Source organism: Drosophila takahashii, chromosome 2R (assembly GCF_030179915.1).
Source record: "Drosophila takahashii strain IR98-3 E-12201 chromosome 2R, DtakHiC1v2, whole genome shotgun sequence".
NCBI classification, from domain to species: Eukaryota; Metazoa; Arthropoda; class Insecta; order Diptera; family Drosophilidae; genus Drosophila; species Drosophila takahashii.
In genome coordinates this window covers 43,018,151-43,030,765 of record NC_091679.1, presented here as the reverse complement: position 1 = coordinate 43,030,765, position 12,615 = coordinate 43,018,151, and the positions used below count along the sequence as shown (strand labels likewise).

The 12,615-nt window shown below is 40.7% G+C and overlaps 2 protein-coding genes across 9 annotated transcripts in view; one reads left to right on the top strand and one right to left on the bottom strand.

Moving 5' to 3' along the window:
* The window catches only part of otp (orthopedia homeobox), a 42,935-nt gene extending 35,298 nt beyond the window's left edge, over positions 1–7,637 (top strand). For 6 of the 8 annotated variants that reach the window (XM_070212578.1, XM_070212579.1, XM_070212581.1 and 3 more), the window contains 5 exons: positions 3,601–3,805; positions 3,902–4,027; positions 5,128–5,294; positions 6,309–6,425; positions 6,494–7,637. In XM_070212578.1, coding sequence (XP_070068679.1) covers positions 3,601–3,805; positions 3,902–4,027; positions 5,128–5,294; positions 6,309–6,425; positions 6,494–6,709 — 831 coding nt within the window. In that variant the 3' untranslated portion in view covers positions 6,710–7,637. The remainder of the gene's footprint in view (positions 1–3,600; positions 3,806–3,901; positions 4,028–5,127; positions 5,295–6,308; positions 6,426–6,493) is intronic. The other 2 variants (XM_070212585.1, XM_070212583.1) reach the window with 1 other exon arrangement.
* A 1,531-nt stretch (positions 7,638–9,168) lies between these two features.
* On the bottom strand, positions 9,169–12,332 carry Cib2 (Calcium and integrin binding family member 2). The gene is made up of 5 exons (XM_017137439.3): positions 12,208–12,332; positions 12,092–12,126; positions 11,180–11,322; positions 10,923–11,045; positions 9,169–9,448 (listed from the first exon to the last, which is right to left on the bottom strand). Exons 1-5 carry the CDS (start codon positions 12,256–12,258, stop codon positions 9,231–9,233), a joined length of 570 nt encoding a protein of 189 aa, XP_016992928.1. The 5' UTR covers positions 12,259–12,332; the 3' UTR covers positions 9,169–9,230.
* Positions 12,333–12,615: the final 283 nt, after the last annotated feature.

The following is a 12,615-nucleotide window of genomic DNA, read 5'->3' as shown; positions in this document are numbered from 1 at the left end:
CGTGGGCATTTCTGGATTTCTGGGTTCGGGATTCCGGGATTCCTGGGTGCTAATATCTGCGGCCTGCCACAAGGAATTGCTTTTTCATGAACTTGACTCATTTATTATTTGCAACAGTTGCCCTCCCCTCCCCGTTTTTCCCCCTGCTTTTCTTTGTTTGTTTTCCCTTTGCCTTTTGCCGGTGGTGTCTCCTCTGCCTTTGTGGCTTATTTTTGTTTGTGTCAGTCGAGAAGTGAAAATTAAAAGTCCAAACATGAAAATGCTTTTGTATGGAACATATGGCTCAAATTTTTTGCGGACCACCAACTTGTTATGGTTTTCTATTTTTTGTCTGTCTGGCTATGCAGTCTGCAGTTGGAAAGTTCTTTTGAACCAGACGGTTATTCAAATTAAAATTGGTTAAATATTATTTTTTAAAAAGTGAATTATAAATACAGCACAAGTAGAAAAAAATGTCGATGAAATAAAGAATTTGTAGATATTAAACTTGCTATTAAAAAAACTACAACAAAAATAACAATTCAGTGTAAAAAAATAAAAATTAAAAAAAATGTTTAAAAATTCAAAAAATTAAATTATTTAAAGTAAATTATAAATATTAAATTAAATATTTTTTCAGAGATTTTTGTTTTTGAACATTTTCAACAAAAATAATATTTTCTAAATAAGCAGTAAAGTGGCGGTGATCAATTTATTATCATTTATAATTTAATGTAATTTTCTAGCCAAGATTTCATTAAAAAAAACCTAAAAATATGCTTTTAAAAATTCCTTGCTTTGATTGAAGAAAATTCCCCCACAAAAAACCGTAAAAACGGCGTATGATTTGGCTTTTGGGTGAAAGTCAGCCACTCAGCAGCTGATAATTTATGCATAAGGGTGAAGCTTAAAAAATTACCGTTAGACACACAATTTAACGCGGCATAAGGAGCTATTCTTTATGCTTTGTTTGGGTTCACGCTTCAAATTGGTTGAAACTGAAGGAAGCCTGGGGAAAAAAGGAAGCAGGAGTGAAAACAAATCAAAAACGTATATATACAAAGTGGGATTGCCTGGGCTGGCACACACCCTCAAATATTCCCAAATACATACGTACAATTTTCAGGCAGACATAAAAAATAAATGTTTTGTTTAACCGACATTTTAACGCCTATTTACGTGCCGTGCACGTCATGCACGTTATGCCAATTTAATGGCTCGCAGCCTTAGAGGCCAAAAAAGCAGGCAATGACTTTTGGCTTTCTCTTCCTCTTCACCCTCTTCTTCTTCTTCTGCTTATTTCCGTTCGCATTCTTCGTGTGGGTGTGTGGGTAGGTGTGTCTGTGTGTGTTTGCCAGTAGGGAAATGCTCTCACACGAATGTGGCTAGCAAAATAAAACAGCAAGCTAAATTTAATTTACCAAACTCAATAAGCCAGAATGAGATGGCAACACGGTTAGAGCGAGAGGGAGCGAGAAAAAGAGAGAGAGAGACAGAGAACCGAGGCCAGACAGTCAGACATTGTCTTAAATTATTAAATTAAAAGTTAATGAATAGAGCGCCGCATAAGCACGTAAAAAACATAAACAAGTCAAGGTCGCCGACACCGCCCAACCCCCAGGAATATACTATATATATATAAAAGTATATCACCCCATCAACCCACCCTTTCTCCATCCATTATCCCTGGCACAATCTGGCACATTAGCGTCCCTGGTGTAACATCCAGAAAACGAGTGATATGAACAACCTGAACAACCTGCGATAGTTCCAGTTCTGCTGAGTTCAAATGGGTGCACTGGGAAAAACCGCTTTAGCTTAAGGATTAAGTCAATTAAATGCATATTATGTTAATTAAACTATTTTTATTCTTAAACATGAAAAATATGTTAAGTTTTATTTATTTTATTTATGCGCAGTGAAAATATGAAAACCATTGAAAACAATTTTTTGGTAGCAGCACTTAACTATTTTTTTATTTTTCAACTATATTTAAGAGGACACAGAAATAAATTGCTTAAAATAATATGAAAACAGAACATTCTTAATGCCGCACTCTGGATTTTGAATTCGGATTGATTTTTTTCTCTGCGCGAACTGGTTGTTTTTCGGTTTTTCTGGTTCCGTCTGCCGTTGTCCGACATATGACAAACCCACTGGGGACCATCAGGCCATCAGAAGGCCTTACAAGCAAAGTTACTTTGCTCGAAACTTGCCATTTTTCTTTCTGGCTCTGCCATCGAACCCCCCTTTCCCCCTTTCCAGGCTTTCCCGCTTTTGGCCCGCTCTTTTGGCCGTATTCGTATTCCTTTGCCATTAGTCTGGCGCACTCAGACAGAAACAGGCGACGTCGACGCCGACAGTCGGTGACAGCTCAAGATTTGCCACGAAATGCTGGGATTTATAAATACTATATAGCCAGCACACACATATACCTACATATCTATGTGCCCGAAAGTGGGTGGGTGGGTGAGTAACGGTTAAGTTGTCAACCCGACTGCGAGTGATGTGGATGCGAAAATCGTTTCCATGTCACTAGTCATTCAAGGGCTGGCACTTTATTCCGATTTTTTGTAGCGCCGCTCGAAGGAGGCAAAAAAAATGAATAAAAAGGAGCTGAAAGTCGAGAACTGAGAATGCACTGAAATTGAAAACTCCTAAATGTAGGCAACCCTTTTCGCACCACCCCTTCCGGTTATGTGGAGGTTACGTGATAGTTAGGGGCTGGGGGAAAAGGAGACGTGGGGAGTGCTTGTGTGCTGCCTTGTAAATGTCAAAACCTCAACGTGTCTACCTTGTTTCTCTGCTCCGCTGTTCTTATGCATATGGAAATGCCAATTTGAAGCGAACACATCCGACATGGGCCTCGACCTCTTCTCTCCTCTGCTCCTCTCTCTCGGCCTAAGACAAAAGCGTAGGTCCGGCCAGGATTCGCTGGCCAAAGATGCCAAATTGCCCGGAAAGTGGGTGGGATTGGGACTGGGCATCCCCTATATAGATAGGCTGAGGAATTTACATATCGAATTTATGCCCATGTAAATCCGTTTCTGTTTCTGCGAGAGTGTGTATGCTGTGTCGAGACATGTTTTGACTGTCACGGCGGTAATTGATCTCGATTAAGACCGTGTTCGTAGGAGGCAAACAGCGTCGGAAGAAACCCGAAGGGTTGGGTGGGCGTTCCCCCAGTTAAGGGCCAAAACAGGCCTGTCGCAGATTCAAGAACTAAACTGGGAAAATCCTTAAATTATATTAAACATTTTCAATTAAGGTTAAGGTTAAAATTCCATAATAAATTCCATAAAATTTTTAAGAATTGTGAGTCATTATTTAAAAAATGTAAGAAAAGCAAAACTGAATTAAAAAAAAAATAATTTAATTAAAACCAACTTTTTCAATAGTGTTTTTTAATATTAGTTCAGTTTTGTTTGGTTTATTAGTTTTTTGCAGGAAAAAGATCAATTCATATTTAATTAAATTTAAATTAGGTACAAATAATGTTGATTAAAGTTTATCTAGTTTCATTAGGTAAAGAAATAGCAGGAATATTTAAATCGTAGAACATTAAATTTAATAACAACAGTAAACTCATTAGTAATATCAACCTACCCTTCATTTTTACAGGTCTGGTTCCAGAACCGCCGCGCCAAGTGGAAGAAGCGCAAGAAGACCACCAATGTGTTCCGCACCCCGGGCGCCCTGCTGCCCTCCCATGGACTTCCGCCGTTTGGGGCTAATATCACCAATATCGCCATGGGCGATGGCCTCTGCGGCACGGGAATGTTTGGCGGGGATCGCTGGAGCGTGGGCGTTAACCCCATGACGGCAGGTGAGTGATCTTAGAGTCCCCTAAAAAATTTAACTACCCACTAACTTTAATATCTCGTATCCCCAACTAACTGCTGCTTTTTTGGATTGGGAAAAGGCTTTGGCCAGCTGAATCAGTCGTCGCCGCTCTCGTCCTCGCTGAACAGCGGCCTGAACTCGGGCATTAACATGGGTTCCGCCTTGGGAGCGGGCAGCTATCAGCACTACGGACTGAATGCTCTGGGTAAAGAAACCTCCCATCCCAGATGATCCAAGATCACATGCCCGGAATGGAAATTTTCCATCTGCATGCGGCTGACAAAAGCCAAGCGTTGACACTTTTTCGCCTGCCATGTTTTTTGTTTATTATTTCTGGGGGATTTATTTGCTTAGCTTTCGATGCCATCCAGTTCCAGTTTTCTGAGTTCCAGTTCTGGCCGACAATTGACCAAACACGACGCCACAGTCCGCGTCTCTCATTTCTCTGAACTCATAACACTTTTTTCCTCTTTTTCGGTAGCCCCAAAAAATATACATCGTATCATTTATAATGCCCCCGGGTTGCCTCTGTTTGCTCGATCAATTAACAGGCAGTCGTTTAATTTTCAGGAATACCCAAAGGCATTTTTTCATCTTCTCTATTTGGTTTCGTATAGTTGTGCTAATTGACATTTTGGAGACATGTTCATGTCGATTTTTTGTATTTTTGTATTTTTTGGCTCTTGCTACCGTCAGCAAAGTTTTAATTGTTACACTTTTTGTTGAGGATTTTTAATTTTTTCGAGCCCTGCCTTGGTCGCTTGAATCTCCGGGTGACATCACATAACGACTATGTATCACAAGGCATCTTGTGGGCCTATCAATCATATTTGAATTTAAATAACTCGGAAGTTAACATAAACCCTCTGTGCAACCCTTAATGCAGTGCTTTTTATCCTGGAACAATTTTCTTTAGCTGAACCCATTGATGTGGTTGCTTCTGCTTTTTCTTTTCCTATTAAATTAGAATTTAGTTGGACATTATTCCAATTTCAATTTACTTAACGATCACCTTTGGATTTAAATAACTCGGATATTGACCCTTAATGCATGGATAACTTAATTAGATGAAAAAATTGCTTCTGATATTTCATTTAAGTCTTATAAGAATTGAATTATATTCAAATCGTATTACTCCAGGATCCAACATATGTTTGTTTCTTTAATTTAATGTAATAATGCTTTAATTTCTAGTCTCCAAAAAATGTTAGTTCCTTTAATCTAATGAACTAATGCTTTAATTTCTATCTGTGCAGCGTTGAAGGCCGCCTATTAATTATTTCTCTGGTACTTTTTCTCCCGCAGGCGACTCCATGATGTACCAGCACAGTGTGGGCGGGGTCAGCTGTGGGCCCAGTGGTTCGCCGAGCGCCACCACCCCGCCGAACATGAACAGCTGCTCCTCGGTGACCCCACCGCCACTTTCCGCGCAGCCGAACTCCAGCCAAAACGAGCTGAACGGCGAACCCATGGTAAGTACTCTCTGGAAACTTATTCCTACGGAATAAACACATAACAAAAAATTTATTGTAATATTTTACTCATTAAATTAAATGTTATTTTAAGTAGTGCTGAAGAAGTAATAAAGAAAGATAAAAATATTATAGTATATTTAATGATGCGAAAATTATGATAACTAAATCGCAGTACATTGATGTAAGCTAGGAGATCAGAGTAGCCAACTTAAGTGCGAATGTTAGGGAAAAATCAGAGTTAAAATAAAAAACAAAATTTTTGAAAAGAAGCCCTGAGAATTGTGAATAAATCAGTAAACTTCGCGCGGTTTTTTCGAGTCAGGTAGGTTACCGAGTTGCGTCTCCAAACCTTCTTTTTCTACGCAACGTGTGGAAGACCAGGTCAAGTAGACCCAAAACAAATCCCGGCGGCAACTACCAGTCCCGGTTTCGTCTCCTTTGTCTCTACAAATTTACCTGTAGAGGAAAAAGGTCCCTAAAACATTTTTGATTAAAAATCCCAATATTTGACTTAATACAAATACAAACAAGAAAGGAAGCTAGCTTCGGCCAGCCGAAGCTTATATACCCTTGCAGATCATTCCTATTAATTTACAAATCGCAAAAATGTTCAATTTTCTAATATTTCTCATTAATTTTCCGATCGTTCCTATGGCAGCTATAAGATATAGTTGTCCGATCCGGTCGGTTCCGACTTATATACTACCTGCAATAGAAAGAAGACTTTTGCGAAAGTTTCGTCCCGATAGCTCAAAAACTGAGAGACTAGTTTGCGTAGAAACAGACAGACGGACAGACGGACGGACAGACGGACAGACGGACAGACGGACAGACGGACATGGCTAGATCGACTCGTCTTGTGATGCTGATCAAGAATATATATACTTTATGGGGTCGGAAACGTCTCCTTCACTGCGTTGCAAACTTCTGACTGAAATCATAATACCCTCTGCAAGGGTATAATTAAATAATACAAATTATACAAATGACTCTTTAATTTGTGGTTTTCAGCCGCTGCACCAGCAACAACAACAGCAGACTCACCAACAGCAGCAATCTCACCAACAACAACAGCAGCAAACTCACCAACAGCAGCAGCAGCAACAAGCTCACCAACAACAACAGCAGGTGAGTTCACCAGGGTTCGTGTCTCGGCTACGGCTTTTTCTCTAACTACTTTCTCTATCCTCCCGCAGATGGCGCCACCGACGCCCACACAGCAGCAGCAAGAGGCCGGAATTCCGCTGTGCCACCAGTCCATGCAGTCGCCCACAGATGGCGCCAACGACGACGACGTGTGGCGGGGACACAGCATCGCAGCGCTGCGGCGGCGGGCGTCGGAACTAAACGCCACAGCGATTCCTACCTACCTTCACCACGCCCAGTACGAGCACCATAATTCGGTGTACTGAAATTTGTTGAAAAGCTTCGAAAGCTTTTCGGATTACGGGTTTTCCAACTGCGGAAGTGGGCCCGATTTAAACTAGGACGCAGGATGTGGAGTGGTGAAAAGCTCGCATTCGAACAGATAACCGTTGGTCAGCGAGGCGTTATAAGATAACCAAAACCTAGGCTTAGGGCATTGTACAATTTATGTGTTTGCATTATTTGTTTCATGATTTCATGATTTCCCAGATTAAACTTAAAAGACTATAATGAATGTAAACCATGTATACGAGAAACGAAGCTTGAGAAGGCACTAAATGATTTATTCAGAAGAACTAGGTCCTAAGCCATAACTATTCCCGCATGAATATGTAGACATTAGACGTAACATTTGCCGTATACGAGAAAAAAACTGTATAAACTAGATCGCCAGGATGGCCAGGATTTAGTATCCTCCCAGCGTCACAATAATTTTTGGCAAGGCGTCTCGCGCTAGATCTTAGTACTTAAGCATAACTACGACTAGGAGTGTACGTGTAAGTAGATCTATTCTCATGTAAGTGTTGTTGTTTTTGTGTATAGGCAGTATACTTCCGTTCCGTTGCTATCTTTGATCTAACCATACGATACAGCCACAACCCATAGAATATATCAAACGAGCAGCCCCAACTATAGCAAAAGTGAAGCTCAGTCGAAAATCGAACAAGAAAAACCGTTTCAGAGTGCACGCATCCAATGGATTACTTTTACGACTACCAATTACAAATTATACAAATACAAATACAAATACGAATACCATTATATATACATGCATACGATTATGGCATACTTGTAATAGACTCTCTTGTATCGTTTAAGCCTAAATTTAAATCCAACTAAAACAAAAAACGAAACCCAATTACTATGTATGTAATTATGCGTATTATTAAATAGTAAACTAAATTAAAAACTGAACGTGATTTGCATACCTGGAAGCATGGAGGTCTAATAAAAGATAGTTCATCAAGTGGTTCGGATTGAGTGGGTAATTGTCATCAGTGAAATACTATTTTTCTGTGTTAATTTTACATAGTTTTTTTTTTTAGTGTTGTTGTTCAAATTACGATTGAAAATCGGAAAAAAAGGAATTTAATGGAAATGTCACAGGTACAAGGAAGCCTTTCCGATCCCATAAGGTACACATATTCTTGATCAGGATCACCAGCCAAGGCGTTTCAAAAATTGGGTAATGGGTATCTGATAGTCGGGGCACTATAACCTTCCTTTCTGTTATGTTTTTTTTTATTCTTCGATAATTAATAATTAAGCAACATGTAATATTTTATAACTCATATTAAATGAATGTTGAGGCACTCGCATATTTCTTCATAGCTCAAGAACTGTGCGGCGAGTGTCCACTTGCCAGAAGTCGACCTCCCTTTGTTCCTTAAAACCCTTTGCAGATGCAATTACAATAATTGAATGGGATTGGAACGACAGGCAGATGCTCAAATGTCAAACAAGTTTAAGCTGAAAATTGGCAAAATTGATAAAACTTTGACAGTGCGCACACATCCACAGCCACATCCCATCCACACACGCCCACGTTGATAAGAGTCTGGTTTATGAGAGTCTGTGGCCCGAGGGCAGGACGATTTCCATTGGCCGTGACCCCCCGCCCCCTCTGACTATGACTCTGATTGGGGTCAAAGGAGGGCAGGACAGCAGTTCGAATGCGAATGCGAATTCGACCCGACTGCATGCATGGGCTTATAAATTTTATAATGCTCCCTGACATTTGACATGCACATTGTCACGACAATTGGCCCGTGGAGAGCCTGGAGGCGCCCCGTAACCAGAATTCAGGGGACCGGAGTTCGGAGTTTGGAGCTCGGAGCTCGGTGTCCGGTATCCAAAACCCTAAACCCACAACGGAGCCTGCAGCTTAATCACACTGATGGCACTTTTATGCCATCTGCCCGGTTATGCATGTATATTCGAGCCGAAAGCGCACATAAACAATTTAATAAAATAGGATAAACACTGAGGGAAAATAGTACACAATTGTAAAGGTTAGACAATTAAAAATAAAAAAAATATATAAATTCTCTCAGATTTTTACAGACAGATCAAGAATGAAATGCCTTAAAAAAACAATTTTCTTTAAAAACAGAGCATTTGATATAAGAACTGATTTCCGGGAAATTATAGTTTAATGGAGCTTTTCCGGCTAGATCTTTAAAATCATTAATGGATTTGTCTTAAAAAAAGTTAGAAATGGCAGCCCTGATTATTTCTTTAATTATAAAATATTTTTGTTAAATAAAATTTTAAAACATGTCATCAATATTGATTACTTTTGAGGGAATCCGTATCATTAAGACATCTTTTGGTAATTAACCCCCTTGATCCATTTCATTACAATAAAAATCAACCAAATGATTGAAAAGTTAATTTTTTTTTATTTTTATTTTTTTTTTATTTTCAACATCTCCCATGGGATAAAGTACCTCAGTGATCTCTCACATTTTCCCACTGTGCAAGCACCTCAGCACTTGAACGGCAATTTTATATTCTGATGTGGAAGGTGGAGAGGAAGTCGGGCGCCCGGAGGATGACGTGCTCGAACTCCAAAATTGATAACTTGCCATCGCCATCGACGTCGGCCTCCTCGATTACCTTGTCGGCAATCTGCTGGTGCTCCTCCGGACTCAGCTCGTTCTTGGTCATTGTTGTCAGGCAGGACATGAGGTCAGCGTGCCCGATGAAGCCGTCCTGATCGAAATCTGCAAAGTTATGCCCAGACATACATATAAGTGCACACACACAAGTGGATGGGTGGGTTATACGAATGTGGGTGGTTCCAGGAGATGGCTTACAGAACTTGACATTTTCTTGCACAAAAGTCAAGTGATGTGTGCCAAACTGAGTTTGCCTGCCACGTTTGTGTCCTTCGTCCTTCTGCCGCACAGGTAATCGCCTGCTGCACGTTTCAATTTGTGTCAATCTAATAATGCACATTGAAATAAAGTGTAGCTGTAGCTGCAGCTCTCCATCGCCTGACTTTTGAAACTAGTTTAGTTTAGCAAAAATTTGCAGTGGCTTCACCACTCGACCTGAGAGATACTTTTGCATCCTATTGATTGTGTGGACTTTGGCCCATTAATTTCGAGTGCCAAGTGCACAATCAATTTGCTCGCAAACTTTTGGCCCACATTTATGGTGGCATTTTTCGAGATTCTAATTTAAATTTCAATTAAAATGCTTATTAGAATTTATGGCTGTCCTTGAACTTTCACCCTGCAGGAGCAAACAACAATAGTTGCCTGAAAACGGCGCCACAAATTGTCGAGCCGCGAGTCGCCACCACGAGTTGTGTGCCACGTTTGGTGGCCATGGCCATTTTCTCCCCCTTTTCCCTCTTTTAAAGGCCAAATGCAAAGAGGGCCAACACACACACACACTCATGCTAGGAGGGCAACTACGCCAAAGACAATAAACACGGGCTGCGGAAATGCATAAACAAAGGCTCGAAATGCCGGCCAGCAGCTGGAGCTGCAAATGAAGATGGAGCTTGCAGGCTGCTCTTCCCCACAACTAGTGATGCCACACAGATAGGCTAAAAAAATATTATCTGAAACTGTAAAATTCCCTATAAAATTTTATAAAGCTTTGTTCAACAGGTTGGCTACGCAATTTTTCAGTGGGACATTCGGTATTTAATCCTTTCGACTCAAACTTGTATTTATTTAGTTTTTACAAATTTTACAGGAAAATGAAATATTTTAAAAAGAGTTTACAAGAATTTGCTACTATTTCGTAAATGACTTTTCAAGGCAAACACAATCTATTTTCATCCTTAGAACTCTTAGGATCAAAGTTCTTTGCTAGCAACGTTGGGATTTAAGGGTTTAACTAACTTATGGTCAATTTGTAAATATATCTAGGAAATCGAATACATAGCTATACAATTTTGTGTTTCTTGCCTGATTTTTAGTTCATAATCAAGTGCGTCCAACTAGTCGGCTACGTAATATTTCAGCTCATAATCTATTTTCATTTAAATGCATTTCATTACCCCTTTAAAACATATGATATGATTGGTTTTTCCATAATATTTCATTTTTTAAAATGCTAAAACAAGCCTTGAAACCCGAATTTACATTGTAATTACTTTCTATCTCTTTGGTATACTCTAAAATATGGTAATTTCCCATCACTGACCACAAGAACCAGAAGTAAAGGGCACCGCAAACTTACCGTAAATTTTGAAAGCGTAGAACACTTTAATGTCCCTCGGCGCCTGCTCGCTGAAAACGGAGAGGGCGTCCAGAAAGTCCTCAAAGGATAAATTGCCCTGGCCATCGCGTGAGAAGGCCTCGCCTGCAAAATGCGAAAATTGCTATAGTCTTTTGCGAGGGACAGGACAGCCCTTGGCTTTGCTTTGCTTTGCTCTGCTCCGCCTATGTAGCTATAGCTATAGCCATTGGTATTGGTATTGGTCTTTTGTTACGCACATATTCGCCGGCGAAAGGGATTCTCACGCAACTCGGGCATCTTCTCAATGCACTCGCAGGGAACCTTAACACTCGAGGCCTGACCTTCGGTCATTTGGCGAGGCACCAAATCCGGCCGCAGCTCACGAAATCGTTTATGAACGCTGTAACGTATAGAAAAACAAGGGTGGAGGAGGAGCCTTTGAAAACCGAAGTTGTTAATACACTTTACATACCTAACAAACTACCCACACAATTAATATTATAACTTTTTCCCAAATAATATAGTGTAATATAAAAAGACCTTACAAAAACGGGAAGTAGCAACTGCAACCAAAACGGCTTTAGATAAAAATCTAAAATAAATACGGAAATTCGGAGACAAGTGCTTTCAATGCAATGGAACGATAGGTGACCCCAAAGTGCCCCCAATTTCTTTCTATATATATAAAGTTCCTTTTAAAAATATTGAAAAATCAACGTAAGGACAAAGCAGTTACGCCACTTCATCAACATTTTTACCAAATAATCTTACTACGTTTTAGATTAGTGCTAGGAAATGCTTTTGCCTTTAGCTAATATATAATTCTCTTTAAGAATTCTAAATAAATTGAAAGTCCAAATGGGGTCTCCTGGAGTTGCTGATCAATAATATGGATACTCTGCCACCGAAAGGGTAATCCCCCTTTGAAAGGGTATAGAAAGTGATGTGATGGCGGGGTTCCAGGGGCACTGAGATGAAGGGCTTTGTGTTGCTGAGTGTCTGTGTCGTGTGGGTATTTTCATCTGCTTCCCGCTTTTTGTTGCCGCCGAGAGGCAAACAATGGAGGCTGCGAACAATGGCAGGCGGTGCTGGGAGCTCCTCTGATTCTTTGTCTGCCGCCATATGAAATGGAATAGTTTTGGCTTATTAGGAGAATACAAATGGCCTACCGCAGGATCTCCTTGCGCGTGAAGAACGTGCAATCCTTTTCCGATTTGCGGAGCAGCAGTGTAAATTCATTAAATGGAATTAGCTTTGGGTTGGCTTCAACTGATTGATTGCTCACCTGGTAGTCATCCAATTCCTGTTCCGTAAATGTCACAACTTTGTTACCCATCGTTTCGGTTTCTGTTTGGTTTCGCTGGCTTTTTTCGCGTGGCTGCCGGCCAAACTGGTTAGTCCCAAGCGTGAATGGCAACTGACACTGTACAGTCGACTGTGGGCCAGGCCAACTCCCAGCGCCATAACTTTGCATAGCTCCACAGTTCCTGCGGCGAATGGCCAGCGTATGGCGTCCGCATTCGCATGGAAATTAATTAAGGAGTGTTCAGGACCGCCAATCCCTAGCCCACTACCCATAACACCCCCTTACACCCACCTATGCCCCATAACTATACCCTCGCATCGTAGCTTTCGCAGGACAGCGCCGTGTATCCTGTGGTTTGTTAGCCCCCGCTGCCTTTTTCGCTGTCAA

Excerpts from the sequence above, each read along its gene's own strand:
- Cib2 (XM_017137439.3), bottom strand. The coding sequence starts at position 12,258 with ATGGGTAACAAAGTTGTGACATTTACGGAACAGGAATTGGATGACTAC. Across the intron at positions 12,127-12,207 it reads AGGAATTGGATGACTACCAG|GATTGCACGTTCTTCACGCG; the intron begins GTGAGCAATCAA and ends AAATCGGAAAAG. Across the intron at positions 11,323-12,091 it reads ACGCGCAAGGAGATCCTGCG|CGTTCATAAACGATTTCGTG; the intron begins GTAGGCCATTTG and ends TATACGTTACAG.